This window comes from Podarcis tiliguerta, assembly GCF_965153285.1.
Source record: "Podarcis tiliguerta genome assembly, chromosome: 8".
Classification (NCBI taxonomy): domain Eukaryota; kingdom Metazoa; phylum Chordata; class Lepidosauria; order Squamata; family Lacertidae; genus Podarcis; species Podarcis tiliguerta.
In genome coordinates, this window is record NC_139541.1 from 53609790 (window position 1) to 53626241 (window position 16452).

The window sequence follows — 16452 nt, forward strand, 5'->3', positions numbered from 1 at the left end:
AGCCTCTAAATTATCGAGCCTTCTCCCTGACTTCAATAGTACCTGCTTATCCTGGGGTGCTTTTATAAACTGCTTTGGCATTAATATTGTTTTCTATAAAATAGATATGCCAAGGAGCGAATCGTCCTGCGTTCTTCAGGCTTTTAAAGCACCTCTCAATCATTCATCCACGCCACTCTTTTCCAGTGCATTCTCTCGCCCGCTTTCCAAGCTGCTCGAGCCTTTTTCGGGTGGGCAAAAAAACCGTTTCAACTCCAGCTGCGCGCCGCGTCCTGCCTCCCGCCCCGGCATCTTCCCGTCCACTTCCCGCAAAACAGATGCAGCCTGGACTCGGTGCCAGAAGAGGCTTTTCGTTCTCCATAAGGGGAGGGAGGCTGCAAGGTCGGCCTTGCCAGGGTCTCGGATGATTCACAACAGCCCTGCAATGAAGACGCGCCTCGCCGACGCTCCAACTCCTCGCGGGTTTGAAGGCATCCGTCCCTCCGGAGTAGACACCGCCGACGCACCGCTCTAGCCTCTCTCCATCTGTGGTAGGAGGGGGCGTGGCCGGAAGAGGTGCTTTCCCGGCCTGCCCCGCGCTGCTCGGAAGCGGAAGCGCGAATGTCTGAGGAAACCTCGGGCGGACGGACCGAGCGAGCCGAACGGACTGACGGGCGGGCGAGCGAGCGAGTGCTGGCGCTCGGGCTGCGCGTGGCAGCCGGGCAGGCGCCATGGCACTGACACGGGCCTGGCTGGGTCTGGAGCTGGACGCGGCCGGTGAGATGCGCGCGGGGCGGACAGGCGGCCCTGGAGCGAAGCGAGCCTGGAGCTCGGGCTGCCCCGAGGCTGGCCCTGTCCTCCTCCTCCCTGTCAGAGAGCCGCCCTCACGCGGCGACTCGTGGGTCACTGTCGGGGGTGGCGGCGAAGCGGGGCCGCGAATTCCTTTCCCCCACCGGGCGCGGCGGCAGCTCCTTGGGATTGTCGAAGCGGAGCTTGTTGGGGCGATTGTCGAAGCGGAGCTTGTTGGGGCGACTTCGGCTGAATCTCTTTTCAGCCGCCTCCTCCTCCTGCTGCTGCTGCTGCTGCGACTCTTTCAGTATTAAGCGGGGAGGGGCAATTAGTCAGCCAGCCTGGTGACTGAAAGAGTGACCCACATAATGTAGCCTTTCGGCTAGGACATTTGCGATGTATATACACGCATATCGTTGGCTTGTCTACTTCAAAAGCCAGAAGGCGCCATGCAAAACCCAGCAAGTCTCCAATGCTAGGGCGGGGGGGGGGGCGGGAAGAGAGGGAGGAGTAAGACTTTAAAGATGCATGTTTTGTAACATTAGCACGACACATTTTTACTCAAGTGAGCCTTCTGCAGGGAGTTATCTGTAGAAAATATAAGGGTGCTGGCTTCACTGCACTTTAAAAACCTTGTAAAGCACGAAGAACTGAAGCAACTATGTGCAATAAAGGAATCCTAAGACAGTAAATTGGGTGTCAAATGGAAAACAGTACTACTTACTGAATGTTCATGAGTTCTGACTGCTCTGTTCTACGTGATCTTTTTACAGGTGAGCTGTCTTATGTTCATTCTGTGACCCTTCTGGAATGCCACTAAACCATGGGGGAAAACAGTCCTGAGAATGTCATCTATTACAAAGTGGAGGAAGATGACTTGGCCCAGGATGATAAACTGTTGTGGTTTGTGGACAAGAATGGCCTTGTCCCATCCTCATCCAGGACAGTGTATGACAGAACAACAGTCCTCATTGAACAAGACCGAGGGCCATTGGAGGACGAGGAGGATGAAGGGCAGTGTGGGGATCACTTGCCTTTTCTGCCTGATGGTCACGAGGACAGATTTCCTTTGATAGCTGACCATGAAGGAATGTCCCAGGGTTATGTTCAGCACATTATTTCTCCGGATCAGATTCATCTGACGATCAATCCTGGCTCAACTCCTATGCCACGAAACATTGAAGGAGCCACCCTTACTTTGCAGTCAGAGTGCCCTGAGACGAAACTGAAAGAAGTAAGTAGCAGACTCTAATCTAATCCTGCTCCTCTATCGGGAGGCCTGTCATATGACTGTATGGAAGCCTGTATTGCTTTTTGTGTTTCATTTAAAACTCATGGGGTCAGTTCTGGAAAAGTCATCATCCGAAAACGCCCAAGAAAACAAATTTCCTGATTCTGTAGTGTTTGGCCTTTTCCCATACTTGTGTCAGAGAGGCCATGCCTAAGCTGATCCTGGATGTTTTCACATGTTGCTCTTCAAGTCAGGTTTATATAATACAAAAATGCACTGTTACACTTCCAAGTATCTTTAGGAAAAGGGTGAGCAGAGCTTCTCAGGTTTTGGGGGTGAGAGAGAGCAGTGGATCCCTTATATAGCAGGCATATAGACTTGCCTACTTTCCATACTAAGCAGTGCATGGTTGAAGGGAAGCTTTTGCTACTTTTTCATGCTATACACCCTGCCTTGGGAGTTTCCACAATAGTAGAACATTATTGCTAGGGCTGTGTGTGCTATGTGTGATTTTTTAAATAAACGTTTCTGCACTAGGATAGAAAAACAAAAATCTATGACCAATATACATTATTAAGGTTTGCGCTGAGTGCTACATCCTGTAATAATGTGTAGTCAACACTGTGCATAGGTGAGACAGAACAGACAATAATGGAGAGAAGCTCCAAACTGTCTGAGTTTTGATTTATGGATTAGCAGGAGGGTGTATGCTTTAGAGAGGCAGCTAAGAGATACTTCTTGACTTAAATCTTGGAATCACTCACAAACTAATGAAGAGGGCCTTTAGTTTTTGGAGTGCTGATAATGAACAAAATTCTTCAAGCTTTATTTTTTATGAATTTTTATGAAACAAGCAAGCACATACATTGAAACTGGCTTAAGATTTAAAAAACCGAAAAAACCTATTTTTAAAAGGCAGGATTTAAACGTTACACCCACTCAAAGCCACAGATAATTAAGAGCCAAAGTCCTAGCGAAAAAGAATTGTTTTTGCCTGACATTTAAATCAGTTATCATACATCCAGTTAAGGGAACCACCCATTAATGGTGCGTCAGTCTTATCTGAATTGTGCTTCGTTTATTGGCTTTCATCAAGACCATTACCAAGGCAAGACATTGGTTCAGCACATCCACTGCTGTACCCACAAATGTAAAGGAGAAGGTGAACTTCTCTTATAAGGAAGTAGATTGAAACTTTGCACAAACAGAATCCTGAGAAAGTGGGCTTAGCAGATTGTTTCTGGCCCTTTGAAATCGTAGGTTGCAGTTTTAAGTCTGCGGATCTTAAAGCTGCTCTTTTGGTTTCAATATGACTGCCACAGTTTGGTTTGACGACTTCAGCCATATATAAGCCCAGTACTTCTGCAGATTTAGAGAAGGGCTGAAAGTTCATTTGATATACCTTTTGCCTTCTCAAAAAAAATTAGGAATATTGAGACTGACTTAACTTCAGGTATAATAGATTAACTATCTCTTTCTGCTGCTCTTATGGAGGACAAAATCCGCCAGGAGCTTCTAGTCTATTGCCTTATGTTCAGATGATTATTGAAAGCAGCTGCTTTGGAAACGATGGAAGAATACATATTTGTGTATGTCTGATAATTACAGAAGGGGGCAGCATTTAATAACTTATTCTGAAGGAAAACTATTGTTCACATATGATTATGACAGGGTCTTCTCCATGCTGGTAGACTCCCATGTCACCCCTGGCCATTGAGCAGGCTGGCTGCTGGAAATTATAGTCCAGCACACAGGCGTTCTCCACCCACCTCAATGTGAATAATACTTTGTTTAGTTGTAAATTAACATAACTTAGAAGTCACTGTTTGGGAAATATATGAATTAGTATGAATGGGAAACTTGATTTGATGCATATGCCCCTTTGTCAGAGTCCCATGTGCTCCCATGTGGCACAGAAGAGTCGTGTGCACAATTAATTGCACATTCTGTTGCCAACCAACTCAGACCTGCACATGGAGAACAAGCGCACCCTGTGCCAAAGGGAGCTTCCTTTGCAAGTTGTGCTGTTCACTGCTTTGGGAACATGGCCAGAACTACAAAGTCTGGTCATCAACCCCACAGCTGGCAATGGGAGTACAGGAGCAGCACATGGCAACCTTGGCAAAAAACTAAGTTAAGCCACTGAAATAAGTAATGTTGCATCAGTTGCCAAAAAAGGTCTCTGACCCTTCAGGTATCCAGAAAGATTACATTCTGCGGTTGTGCCTGTTTGTAAGTGGCACCAAACTGGGCAAAGTCTGAAGAGCTGAATAAAATATCTGAGCCTAAAGCACCGGCGACAATCCAGGGTCCATTGAGAAAGGGACAACAGTGGCGGCAGCAGGGTCTTTTCTCCTTGGAAACAGCACAGTCCACAAGGGAGTGATAGCAGCTCAACCAGAAGGAGTAGCAGCAACATCTGTGAAGAGGGAGTTGGGGAGTGCTTTGCAGGGAATTGGGGGATGCACTTCTCTGCCTTAGGCCTCTCAAAACTAGGCAGGAATCTCTAGTCTCTCTTGTAATAATTTTAACCATCTGCAACCATTTCAGGAGTCTTTTTAGGTTCCAAAATTTTGCATGTGCAAACCCACAGGCTACATGATCCCTTATGTTCATTTGTTTTCTTCTTCTAACTAGCTTTCCTTTTTGTTCTTATTTTTGATACATTTTGCATGCTTTCTTTTTTTACCTGTAGAGGGAACATCTTTTAAGCCTTCCCCTACCTACAGGGTCTTTTTTTTTGGCAGCCAGTATTCATGATGGGCCTTTGGCCTGATCTAGCAGAGCTGTTTTTATGGCAACTCTTGAAGTTAACAGTGGAACCCTTTATGATTCTTTGATCAAGAATGGAGACTTAAAGTACATCATGTTTCTGGCAGGTGAAGCGTTACCAGTGCACATTTGAGGGCTGCCCTCGGACCTACAGCACCGCAGGTAACCTGCGCACCCACCAGAAGACACATCGCGGGGAGTACACTTTTGTGTGCAACCAAGAGGGGTGTGGAAAGGCCTTCCTAACATCCTATAGTCTCAAAATCCATGTTCGAGTCCACACCAAGGAGAAACCTTTTGAGTGTGATGTCCAGGGTTGTGAAAAAGCCTTCAATACACTGTACAGGTAAGAGCAGGAGCATTTCCTCCTCTGTCTCTCAAGACAGTGCCTTATTATACACACACAAATGAACTGTCAAAGATGTAACCACAATGTTAAGCCCAAGGGCATCTAAGTTGTGGCTCTCCCAATGTTGTTGGACCTCCAACTCCAAGTAAACCCCAGCATTGCCAAAGTTCAGGGATGTATCAAAAATAAGAAAGAAAAGGAAAGCTAGTTAGAAGAAGCAACATCCAGAGAGGGACCTACAGGTTAGCCACCCATGCATTAAGTGAAATACTATTTTCCTTGCAGAAATCTCTCTCTCACACACACACCAGTTCTTGTTAGCTCCTCCGAAGTTTATTTCTCAAAGTCTAGTTTCCAATTGAGAGGCTGCTGTTCTAAGCTGCCTGCAAGGGTTTTGGAGAGGAGCCTACTTGACTGCTAGGAAGGTGCTTGGACTACCGCAATGCACCCTATGTGGGGCTACCTTTGAAGGTGACCTGGAAACTGCAATTAATCCAGAATGTGGCAGCTAGAATGGTGACTGGGAGTGGCCGCCAGGAACACATAACACCGGTCCTGAGAGATCTGCATTGGCTCCCAGTACGTTTCTCAGCACAATTCAAAGTGTTGGTGCTGACCTTTAAAGCCCTAAACGGCTTCAGTCCTGTATACCTGAAGGAGCGTCTCCACCCCCATCGTTCAGCCCAGACACTGAGGTCCAATGCCGAGGGCCTTCTGGTGGTTCCCTCATTGCGAGAAGTGAGGTTACAGGGAACCAGGCAGAGGGCCTTCTCGGTAGTGGCACCCGCCCTGTGGAACACCCTCCCATCAGATGTCAAGGAAATAAGCAGCTATCCTGTTTTAAAAGACATCTGAAGGCAGCCCTGTTTAGGGAAGTTTTTAATATTTAATGCTGTATTGTTTTTAACACTCAATTGGGAGTCGCCCAGAGTGTCTGGGGAAACTCAGCCAGATGGGCGGGGCATAAATAATAAATTATTATTATTATTATTAGCCGATTTTGCTTCTCGGATAGAAGCTGCTGTTTCCCTGTGCCTCCCTTGTTGGTGAGGCTCAGTTCAGAAGAAAGAGTCCTGTGGTAATGGAGCCCACTTCTTTCCTTGTAGGTTAAAAGCCCATCAGAGGCTTCACACGGGAAAAACATTTAACTGTGAATCAGAGGGTTGCAGCAAGTACTTCACCACACTCAGTGACCTGCGGAAACACATTCGGACCCACACTGGAGAGAAGCCATTCAGGTGAGCCACCTGGCTGGAGGCCCTGATGAATCCTGGGTCCTTTGTCAAGCCTTCTGCTGTAGAACAGGCCTGGTTTCTCCTAGCTTCCTGTCTGGCCCTACATGGGGGGTTTGGACTCTTGAGCCACATGGCTTTTGACTCCTCTCTGGCCTGCAAAGTGTTGGTATTGAGGCTTTCTTGCCCTGGGTCCACCTCTAGTGAATGTCCTGTGTGTCTGGCAGGACCCATATAGCCTTTCAAATACATCATCATCCACCTAGTATTTTTGTTGCCCTGTGGTTGTAGTCCACATGTGGGGAACTGGTGGCCCTCTAAATGTTGTTGGACTCCCACTTCCACCAGTCCCAGCTTGTGTTGCCAAGGTCAGGTGAGGTGTAATGTAATGTAGCAACACCTGGGGGTCCCCACCACTTTGCTGCTTAGGAGGGAGAATTTCAGCAGCAGTCCCAGTACTGCAGTAGTGGGAGAAGTCACCGGTGCAGGGTTTTCTCTCATTGCAGGTCCTCAAAGGCCCAGGAGCCCTGCCCCATGCTGATGGTGCCCTGGTCAACCACTGAGCTCCATCTCAGTGGGATTGTGAGACTGCATTGGCGGATGTTCTGCTTGCTCTCTTTAAGTCTTCCCTAAGTTATAATACCATGTTCAAGAGCAGGGCTTCCCTTCTGCAGAACTTTCCACTACCCTGTGTGCAGATTAATGCATGGCCTGAGGCTGCTGGGAAGCAAGAGGTGTGATTGGAACTGGTTTCTGCATGAAGCTCCTTGCTGATTTCTCCATCCCTCTCCTGTAGGTGTGATCATGATGGCTGTGGAAAAGCCTTTGCTGCAAGCCACCACCTGAAGACGCATGTCAGGACCCACACCGGTAAGGCTGGGTCTATTGAATCTCTTTCCTGCTTCCTTAATGCTAAGCAGCTGCAGCCTAGATGTGGCCTCATGGAGAAGATGTTTGACGCAGCTTGCCTGATAGGACTGAGTTGTTAGATGATGCTGACTCAAAATAAAAGGCCAGTTAAAAGTTTAATAAACTCAACCTTGCTGAAGGCAGCCCAGGATATCTTGGGAAGGAGAAGGGAGCACTTTATGAGGTGACAGTCAGGCCGCATTATTTTGTGTTGAATCCTGCTACATCAGGATCTTGTAGAATGGGCTCCTGGGCACCCCTTACCCCTTACACACACTGAGCATGGGAGTGTGATTTAGTCTCTGGCTCAGTATTAGCGATCCTGGAGCTGCTGAGCAACAAGGAACCCAGAGGGTGTTGGATGTGTACAAATCCATAGATTTTTGCCATTGTAGGTGAAAGACCTTTCTTCTGTCCCAGTGATGGCTGCGAGAAGACTTTCAGCACACAATATAGCCTCAAGAGTCACATGAAGGGACACGAGAAGGGGCCCTCCTATGCTATGCTGTCCAACAACAGCATCTCTGAGGTGGGTGCCTTTTTCTCAGAGAAAATGTCGTTATTGGTGCACTAGATAGCATGGTGTGCCTTGGTGAGTGCCTGTCAGTATCCAGAACTCTTGTGGAAATCCAGCTCCTTTGGGACCTTTGCAGGTGAAATTACACATGCATGCAGAAAGGTAATCTGCTTTTTCACACAGTGCATCGTGCTGTGGAACTCTCTGCCACTCAAAGAGATTGATGGCTTGATATGAGCAACACTGTCTGTATCTGTAAAATATGTTTTTATGCTAATGCTATAATCGTAATGCTGGTGTTCTTGTTCTTATGGAAGGCTAAAGATGAGCCTAGTTAGATGTGTAACGGATTTCAGGAATGCTGATTTATTAGGTTCAGAGAAATGCTAGATAGGGAAACTGAATATAAATGCAGACTAGAGAAACTGATGGGGGAAAGTAGCCCAAGAAGGGTTAGAATTCCTGAAAAAGGAGCGGAATCACGAAAAATCCCAGTGAGACAGAGAAATGGGAAACCTCTAAGAAAATGAATGCTTCTGCACAACAATCTTTGTAAGGAGTTCAAAAAAATGAAAAGGCATGTCTAAGAAATTGGAGGGGCAGGTCATCAAAGATGGGCACAGATAAGTAGCTCAGACTTGTAGGGACAGTGTCAGAAAAGCCCCTATCTCTGATCCCAGAGAGTCACTGTTAGCCACATAGACAGTGCTATTGATCAAGGGCCTGGCTCAGTACAAGGCAGTTTCCTCTTTTCCTGCGTCATCCCAACAGCCATAGTGAGGGCCTTTGTGAATCCTTGGAGATAAATGGCATTTGTTGTAGTTTCCTTCTGCTACCAGCTGCCTTTCTCAGTTAGTGATCTGTGACATTTCACATAAAATTTTTAAAGAAAGAGAGAGAAAATGTATTTGGGCCTAAGTCTCTGATCACCCTCACTGTTGATAAGTCAAGGACTGGTGCTCTTGAAGAGACTGGCATTGTGGGGCTATAACCAAGCTCATAGTTGCAACTGCTGCATTGCTTAATGTAGGCTTCCTCTCCACCTCTGCAGGATACAAACCACTCACTCTGTCTCAGTGACTTGAGCCTCATGTCCACAGATTCAGAACTGCGGGATAATTCAAATCCAGTAAGTATCTCTTCTGACAGCACAGTGGACAGTGTGGGTCATAGAAGCAGCCTTCTGCCATTTTTTAAAGAGCTCACCTTCCGCCATTCCTGTGGTGGACTTCTGTGGTGTGGCTGGAAGCAAGCAGGCTTCTTGTATCTCCCTGAGCCAGGTGCTTCAGGGATGTCTGTTCTGAGCAATGCAGCCTGAGTGTATTGGTGGCCTCGCCACCAGGCTCAACCACAGACCAGCTGACTTTGCATGCCTCACTGCTCCCTCCTTTCCCCAGATGCATGGACAAGACCTGAGTACAATCTCACCAGCAAGCATTTTTGAGTCCATGTTCCAGAGTCCGGAGCCTCCTGTAAATCAGGAAGACGCTCAGCACACAGGTACAAGTCTGCATCTTCTCTTTCATTTGCTCCATAGATCATTATTAATCTTGGACAGCACAGAGAATTTAGTGAACTGCCCCAAAAGCTTAACAAGTGGAGGCCTTGGTAGGCTTTTGGTGTCAGGTGTGCAGGGGTGTATGGTTGGTGGGAATTATATGTGCTGCATCATACTATAATTCACAGAGCAAAGCTAATGAAGAAAAACACTCTCTGGTAGCCCTGGGTGGGAGAAGAAAGGCCCAAAGGGGATTAGCCTGTTTGAGGAAGCCTGAGATGGACTGCATTGAATAAAAATGCAGTGACTACATAACGTTTGCTGTCTGTGGCTTCCATGAGTCTCACCAGAGCTCAGACAGCAAGAGCAGTGTATGGCCAGTGAGGCCTCCCTTTTGCAAATGCCATGGGCCTTCTTGATATAAAAGCTGGTGCTGTTTCTGCCTGGGCTACCATCCAGACGTGTCATGGCCACAGCTGGGATCCTGCATGAAGTGCTTTTCAGGATCCTACAAAAGCTTTCTCACCATATGCTTCTCTTTTGGCAGACGCCTTGGCTAAAGATTTTGGTGGTGATGCAGACCCAGCCCCTGCTGCCCAGCCACCCCTCGGAGAAGCTGCTCCTTTGTCTCTGCCACTTGTTCTTCAGCTTGGCATCTCTGAGCCTTCTCCCCCAGCACTGCTTCCTGCCTCCACTGGCACTCAGCAAGCAGCCTACGGAACCCCTGCCGCTGTCCTCCAGTCTCCAGAAGTGCCTGCTCCTAATAGCACACTCTTTGCACCCAACCCCCAGGACTTCCTACAGCACATTCAGGCATCTCCACAGCCTGTTGGGAATCCCCCTGTCCCAGCAGCAGCACCGAGTGTTGCTGAGGTCCTCCCCAGTGGGGTTCAGACTGTGCCTGTTGGAGGGAACTCTGTGCTGGCTGGCAGCCCAACCATCACCATCACCCCGTCACAAAGTGCAGCCATTCTGCAGTCCAGCATTGTCATGGGAGAGCAAAACCTCCAGTGGATTTTGAATGGTGCCAGCAGGACCTCCCAGAACCAAGAACAAATGGTGAGTGACCTGAATCCCATGCTCCAGCCCAGAACGTGTTATGAAGAGGGATTGAGGGCTCCAGCAGGTGGGGTAGAGCTGGTACTGCCCTGTTTCCAGAGTGGGCTGGGATACTAATATACTATTTGTTGATTTCTGGACTTGGCCTTTGCATTCAAAAGTCTTTTTTCTTTCCTTATGCCAAAGCCACAGGCTCCAGTGCTGGAGAAGGTCTTCTTTACCACTGCCCTTCCTGTTGCTGGTAATGCAGGTAAGTGACACATCCAGGGATCACAGTCTTCCCTTTCATCACTGACACTCACAAGGGCAGATGCTGAATGGGCTGGAGCTTGTGTCATGTCAGACAGGCAAGGAGGACCCACCTGGGAGGGGGCCGTTGAGGAACTTGCCATTAGCTTTCTTCTTTGGGGTGTATTAGCACTCAGCGAGGGATAAATCCTCACCCCAGGGCATCTGCTTCCCTCCGCTTCTCTCAGTGAGTGAAATAAGGGAAATCCATCACCTTCCCATGTACTTGACTTGTGTGTGTTCCTCTCTCATATTATTTCAAATTTATTTATTCTTCATGAATAAATTGTGTAAATTCCAAAGGGAGCCCAGCCCAGCTAACAAGAATAAAATGACATAAAAACATTGTTAGCATTGTTAAAATATTACAGAAAGCAAATAAAACCAGCCATGTACAAGCTTCTTAAAACTATTGGCCAAATGCCTGGATAAATAAAATAATTCTGTGTTTCCTGAATGCAAGTAAAGGGGGGGGGGTTCCTGATTTCCCTTGGGAGGGAGTTCCATAGCTGTGGAGGTGCCACCAAAAATTCCCTGTGTCTCAGGTGCCTGTCCTTTGCACTGCTACTCCTAGTGAGGGGCCTCTTTCCCCAGATCACTGGATGGCACTGGTGAGGGCACTCTTAAAGTTACTTGGTTCTATATATTCATATTAGCCCCTTAAAATGGGCCTAGTGGCTTATGCAGTGGCCTGAGGAGTGAGATGATACAATCTCTTGCCATACTGTACAATAGCTAGGTGGCACAGCAGCCAGTTAGTCAACCTGGAAGAAAAATTGTGAGAGCACCTTTTAGCCATGAGTGACTGGGCCATGTGAACTTTAACCCCAGGTTATGGACTAACAGTTGAGCCAGAGAGAATGATTCATTCCTCTCTGAGCAGAAAATGGTTACTGGGTGACACAACCCTGCAGCCAGGTCAGCTGCTAGAGAGTCTGTGTCACCCTGTTTGGTTTCTGATTCCTCCAGTTTTGTTCCATCACCTGAGCTACTTCCTGTTGCCTCAGCCTCGGGCCAGGAATAGGCATACTTGATCCCAGCAGCACCCAAGCTTTGCACCTGGTGTCAGGCATGCAGAGGGAGAGAGGGAATGTGGGGGAATCATGTCGTGAGAACAGGCTGGCAGCAGTGGTGGGTGGCAAAACGTGCATTTCTTCCCATTAGCATTTCTGTTGGGAAGCCCTGAGAGGTACAGATGTACAGGCACAGGGGAGTGCTGGTGCCTCTGAACTGACTGTTGTTTGTCCCCAGGGAGCTCTGTGCAGCAGATTGGCCTGAGTGTGCCCGTGATCATCATCAAGCAGGAGGAAGCCTGTCAGTGCCAGTGTGCCTGCCGGGACTCAGCCAAGGACAAAGCCAGCAGCAAGAAGCAGAACTGCTCCTCACAGGGCTCCAAGGCATCAGGGGAGCCTCCTGCGGCAGCACCAGGGCCTCCACCTCAACCCTTTCCCATCAACTTGGCTGCCAGCACCTCCTCTGCTGCTGCTGCTGCTGTTGGTGCCACCACCACCCTCTCTTCCACGTTGCCTCCTTGCGAGCAAAGCACTCTGGCAGGGAACCCCTCAGACTCACAGAACCACTCCCTAAGTGCCATGGATGTCTCAGACTTCCTCTCTCTCCAGAGCCCCGAGGCTTCCGCCTCCGCCTCCTCCCCACTGATTCCAATTGAAGCCCTGCTACAAGGGGAGGAGGAGCTTGCCCTGGGCGGAGGCCGTGGTGGCAGCTTCCTCAAGTGAAAAGGCGAAGGCAGTCCTGTCTCTTTATTACGTTGGCTTGTTGTGACATGAACCCAAGCATCACTCTGAGCGAGTTTTGAGGGCCGGCTGCTCTCTGGTTGCACCTTGCCAGGGGCACAGGAGGTTCTTGTTACAGCTCCTTGGGGGTGCCTTTACTACTATGTGTGCACTATTATGGGGGGAGGGGGAGAGAGAAGAAATGTTTGTTTGTGAAGGAGGGAAGAGCAAGACTGTGAGGCGATCTCTTGTTGTAGAGGCAGCTGCACTTTGGCAAAGTGGTGGATGGGGAGACTCAAGTGCTGAAATGCAGGCCAGGCACATCATCATCATCATCTTCATCATCTCTCCAGAGTTTGCACATGTAACTCAGTCGGCTTGCTCCAGAGTAGGGGCCCTGTGGTTTCCACATCTTTTGACAGATTACCTGCTTGGAAGGGCGAGTGCTGCTGCCTCTTTCCAGGTGGGCTGCTTGGGGGTTTGCACAAGTTCAGGGGCTGAGAGGATTTGCACTGATGCAGCTTGATCAGAAACAGTCACCCAGCACCCAGCTGAAAACGCCCCTGTGGAAGCTTGTCAGGCCTTTGCAAAGGTGGATTGGCAGAGGTGCCTGTAGAAGACTCAGCTAGTGAGGAGGAGCTGCTTCTGCCACTTAGGACCCACCCAGCTAGTTCTGGCAAAGCCCATGCCCTGAATGTCTCATGGCTGCGTCATGTCATGAAAGTGCTGGTGCTAAGCTGGCCAGTCCTCCCAACCCTCCAGTCCCTGCCCCCCCCCCGGTTTCCTCTTCGCTGTTCAGCCTTCCCAGTCCCACCCTCAGCCTGTGCATTGGAAGGGGCATCCTTCTAACTTACTCAGGGTAAAATCCTAACACGGACTGCCCCTCCCTCTCCAAAAGCCTCTAAGGTTTCAATGTCGCCTCGGAAATGTTTTATTTATATGCCATTGTTACTTTTAAAAAATAGATGCCATTCATAGTGTTCTTCTGTTTGGTAGCCAGCCTCCTTGTGTTCTAAGGGAGACTTCATTCATCATGTAGGCAGAATATTTGCCTGGCAGACAGCGGCTGTGGGGTGATGGCAGGCTTGACGGGAACACCAACAGGAGTTGCGGAGGAGAAGGGACTTGAGTGTGTGTTTGTCTAGCTTCAGTGACAAGCTACCTCTGCTAAAATCCCCTCTTCTCCACAACTGTTGAAAGTGTGTGAGCAGCCCACCTGGCCACCCAGTCTCAAGGGCAGGCTTAGGTGTGTTGATGGGTAGCAGAAGGATCATCTGCTCTCAAGCATCCCCTAGGCAGTAGCAGGGCAGAGACTGTCCTTGGGCTGGAGATCTTTTGGCTGCAACAGTTGGTTGGCCTGCTGCCTCTTGGCCATAGGGCATAGGCGATTGCTTGTCCTAGAACTCCAGGTGTGGTGGGACTTGGTACTCTTTGCAGGGCTTCTCACTTTAGCAAACAGCTGAGGACTTGGGTGAGCAGAGCCTGGAGAGCTGCCTGTGACAGCAGCCTGTTCTGTCTTGCAGGCCGCTTTAGGCAAACTTTGTCTGGCACTGCTGCCCTGCTTGGGTGTCTCTGGGAGGGCTGCACATGGTGGTGGAGAACAGGACAGCCCTTGGGGTTCTGTTCCTTTATTTATTTATTGTGTTGTTGTTGTTGTCGTTGTTAAATTGACCATACAGACTGGAGCCTTTTGAATCCCTCTCCTCCTCTTCCTGTGCTGATGAGGGTTGCAGAGCCCGAGGTACCCCATATTCAGGCGTGGGGAGCGTGCCAGGCTGGGCAGTCAAGAACTGGGCTTTGCACAGCTCAACCCCTGGGCTGTTGACCGTCTGTGACTTCCAGGCCTGCAGGGAGGTTCAGGGTTGGGTGGCTTGGTCAGGCGAAGGAACCAGGGAGCAACTGAGGACTTATTTCTGACCCCTATAAAGACCCTACTGGGGGTGGAGTCTGCTGCATTTGCTGGAAGCTGCTGCTGCTGCTGCTGGAGTCTAGAGAAGGAAACATTTTGCTGGGGCTCCTCCAATGACACTAACATGCTGGGCTCTAAAATGCACTTTAGTTCTCTTTAAACTGACTGCTGCAATTTTCTTTTGTAAATAACTTTTCACAAAGTTATTAGGGTTCTTTCCCTCCTTTACCCCCTCTGAGTAAAAGTTAAATGTGGTTACGCAAAAAGAGCACTTAACCTCTGTGCAATATGTGTAGCTAGGCGTGGCGTCCTCGTACGCTCTGTGTGTGCGTCCAATGCGTGTCCATGTGCGTGCGTGTGAGATTAACAGAATTGATGTGGGAACTGGCTAAGCTGTGTGCTCTGCCTTCTTCAGACTTATGCATGTTTTAAGCAAATGTCCAGTCTATGCAAAACTTCCACTAGGAGCCTGAACTGAATGGAATCAGATTGGGTCACTCACTCATTCCGAGGTGACTTTGGTTACAGTTGGATACATTCATAGGGTCGCAGCTGCCATCCTTGTCTTCTGAATGCCCCAGAGAGGGAAGTGGAGGGCAGGGAGGCAGATGCAAGCCGTCCTTACATTGGCATGCAGCACCTTCTAGGGTGGATGTCACATTCCTGCCTTACTGCACTGCAAGGGTCTCTACTGCAAAACTGGAAAAACCCTTCATTTCCCAAAAAGGAGTGGCATTTTCCTCTGGCACCTTCTCCAAGCACACTGCTAGTGATTGATCTGCAGAAGTGAGCTATTCAAAATGCTAAAGGTGCCAACGAGAGAACCTACTCTTGAGAAATAAGAGACACAGAAGGAGGCAGCTGCATTGCCTGCTAGCTACCCTCTGCAAAACCACAAAAGGAAAAGCTTATTCTTTTTAACATTACACACTCTGGATTTTTCTTTTTTTTATCAGAGTATTATTTCTCCTTTATGTCTTTTAGAAATTGTGACTCCAGTTTTGGGTTTTTGTTGTTTAAATAAGCATCCGTGTAGCTGGGTTGAGGGCTGACCTTTCAGCTTTTTCCATCTTACATTGTTTCATTTGGAGGTTTGGACTCTGGTTCTGCACTGAGAAATGCCAAGGAAACTGGATATTTATGTAGGGTGTGTGTGTGTGTGTGTGTGTGTGTGTGTGTCTGTTTGTGGAAACGGTGTGTAGCCCACACTGTCTTCTTAGTCGTATGCATGCTGGCCAAAAATGGTTTCTATGCAGTGGACACTTTCAAGGAAATGCAGTTTCTACTTTCCTTAACAAATGGGTGTTTTGGCTTTTTGTTCCCCTCATATGAACTTCACTGGTAAAGCCCAGGGAGATCTTTTAATTTTTCTTCTTCTGCAATCTGTTAATAGAAATGGCTCATTCCTTTGCTCTGCAGTGTTGTGTCTTTCCAAATGCTCTTTTTTGTGGGGAAATGGGAAGGAGCTGCCATTCATTCTGGCGGAGACAGAAGTTAAGGTTCCTGGGGTACCTGAGAGAGGGTTTAGGCTGCCTCTTTCCCAGTCACTGCGGGTAGGGAGATGTCACCATCTGTTAACACTGCATGTGTGAGATAGAGGTGGGGGGGGGGAGAGAAACCTTGCACAAGGGGGAATTTCAAGCCCCTTTTCCATAACTGCCACCTTCCCACATGGGGTGTGGGCTTGTGCCCTAGAGTGGTGTAATTGGAGGCCCCCAAAGGCTCTCGGGTAACTTTTGCAAAGTGCCTTTCTGGGTCTCCCCTCCTAGCCCGGATTTCCTCCACAACAACACATGGCATTGCTATGGCTCTACTCCAGAGCTATGCAAGGAGTGAAGCGGAGATCATTTGAAGTTGCCAGTTTCTCTCAGGAGTATGTGTTTTGTGTTTAAACAAATTTAATTTAACTGAAACATGGGAACAAATGTCCTTGCATTGAGTGATGTGAAGATGTTAGTTACAGGTACAGTACTTCCAAAGGAAGAGCCTCTCCAAAACCCCAGAAGCATAAACATGAATTTGTATTTTTGAAGAATGTAAAATGTGAAATAACCGTGTTTGCTTAACTGCTCCATTTTGTATAAAATTAATATTGTACTTTGAAATACCTGCAAGGAAGTGGAAATTAATTTTTTAATTGAAAGCAATATTAATACCACTGGGATCCTAATTAAATGCTTATTTAAA

The 16452-nt window shown here is 48.2% G+C and overlaps 1 protein-coding gene across 1 annotated transcript; it reads left to right on the top strand.

Moving 5' to 3' along the window:
- Positions 1 to 570: 570 nt before the first annotated feature.
- Positions 571 to 16452, top strand: MTF1 (metal regulatory transcription factor 1). Its single transcript, XM_083452883.1, has 11 exons — positions 571 to 756; positions 1542 to 2002; positions 4879 to 5117; positions 6227 to 6358; positions 7149 to 7222; positions 7657 to 7790; positions 8830 to 8907; positions 9176 to 9278; positions 9824 to 10335; positions 10522 to 10585; positions 11875 to 16452. Exons 2-11 carry the CDS (start codon positions 1592 to 1594, stop codon positions 12357 to 12359), a joined length of 2232 nt encoding a protein of 743 aa, XP_083309009.1. The 5' UTR covers positions 571 to 756; positions 1542 to 1591; the 3' UTR covers positions 12360 to 16452.

Coding starts and splice junctions, on each gene's coding strand:
- MTF1 (XM_083452883.1), top strand. CDS start 1,592: ATGGGGGAAAACAGTCCTGAGAATGTCATCTATTACAAAGTGGAGGAA. Junction 2,003..4,878: donor CTGAGACGAAACTGAAAGAA/GTAAGTAGCAGA, acceptor TGTTTCTGGCAG/GTGAAGCGTTACCAGTGCAC. Junction 6,359..7,148: donor ACTGGAGAGAAGCCATTCAG/GTGAGCCACCTG, acceptor CCTCTCCTGTAG/GTGTGATCATGATGGCTGTG.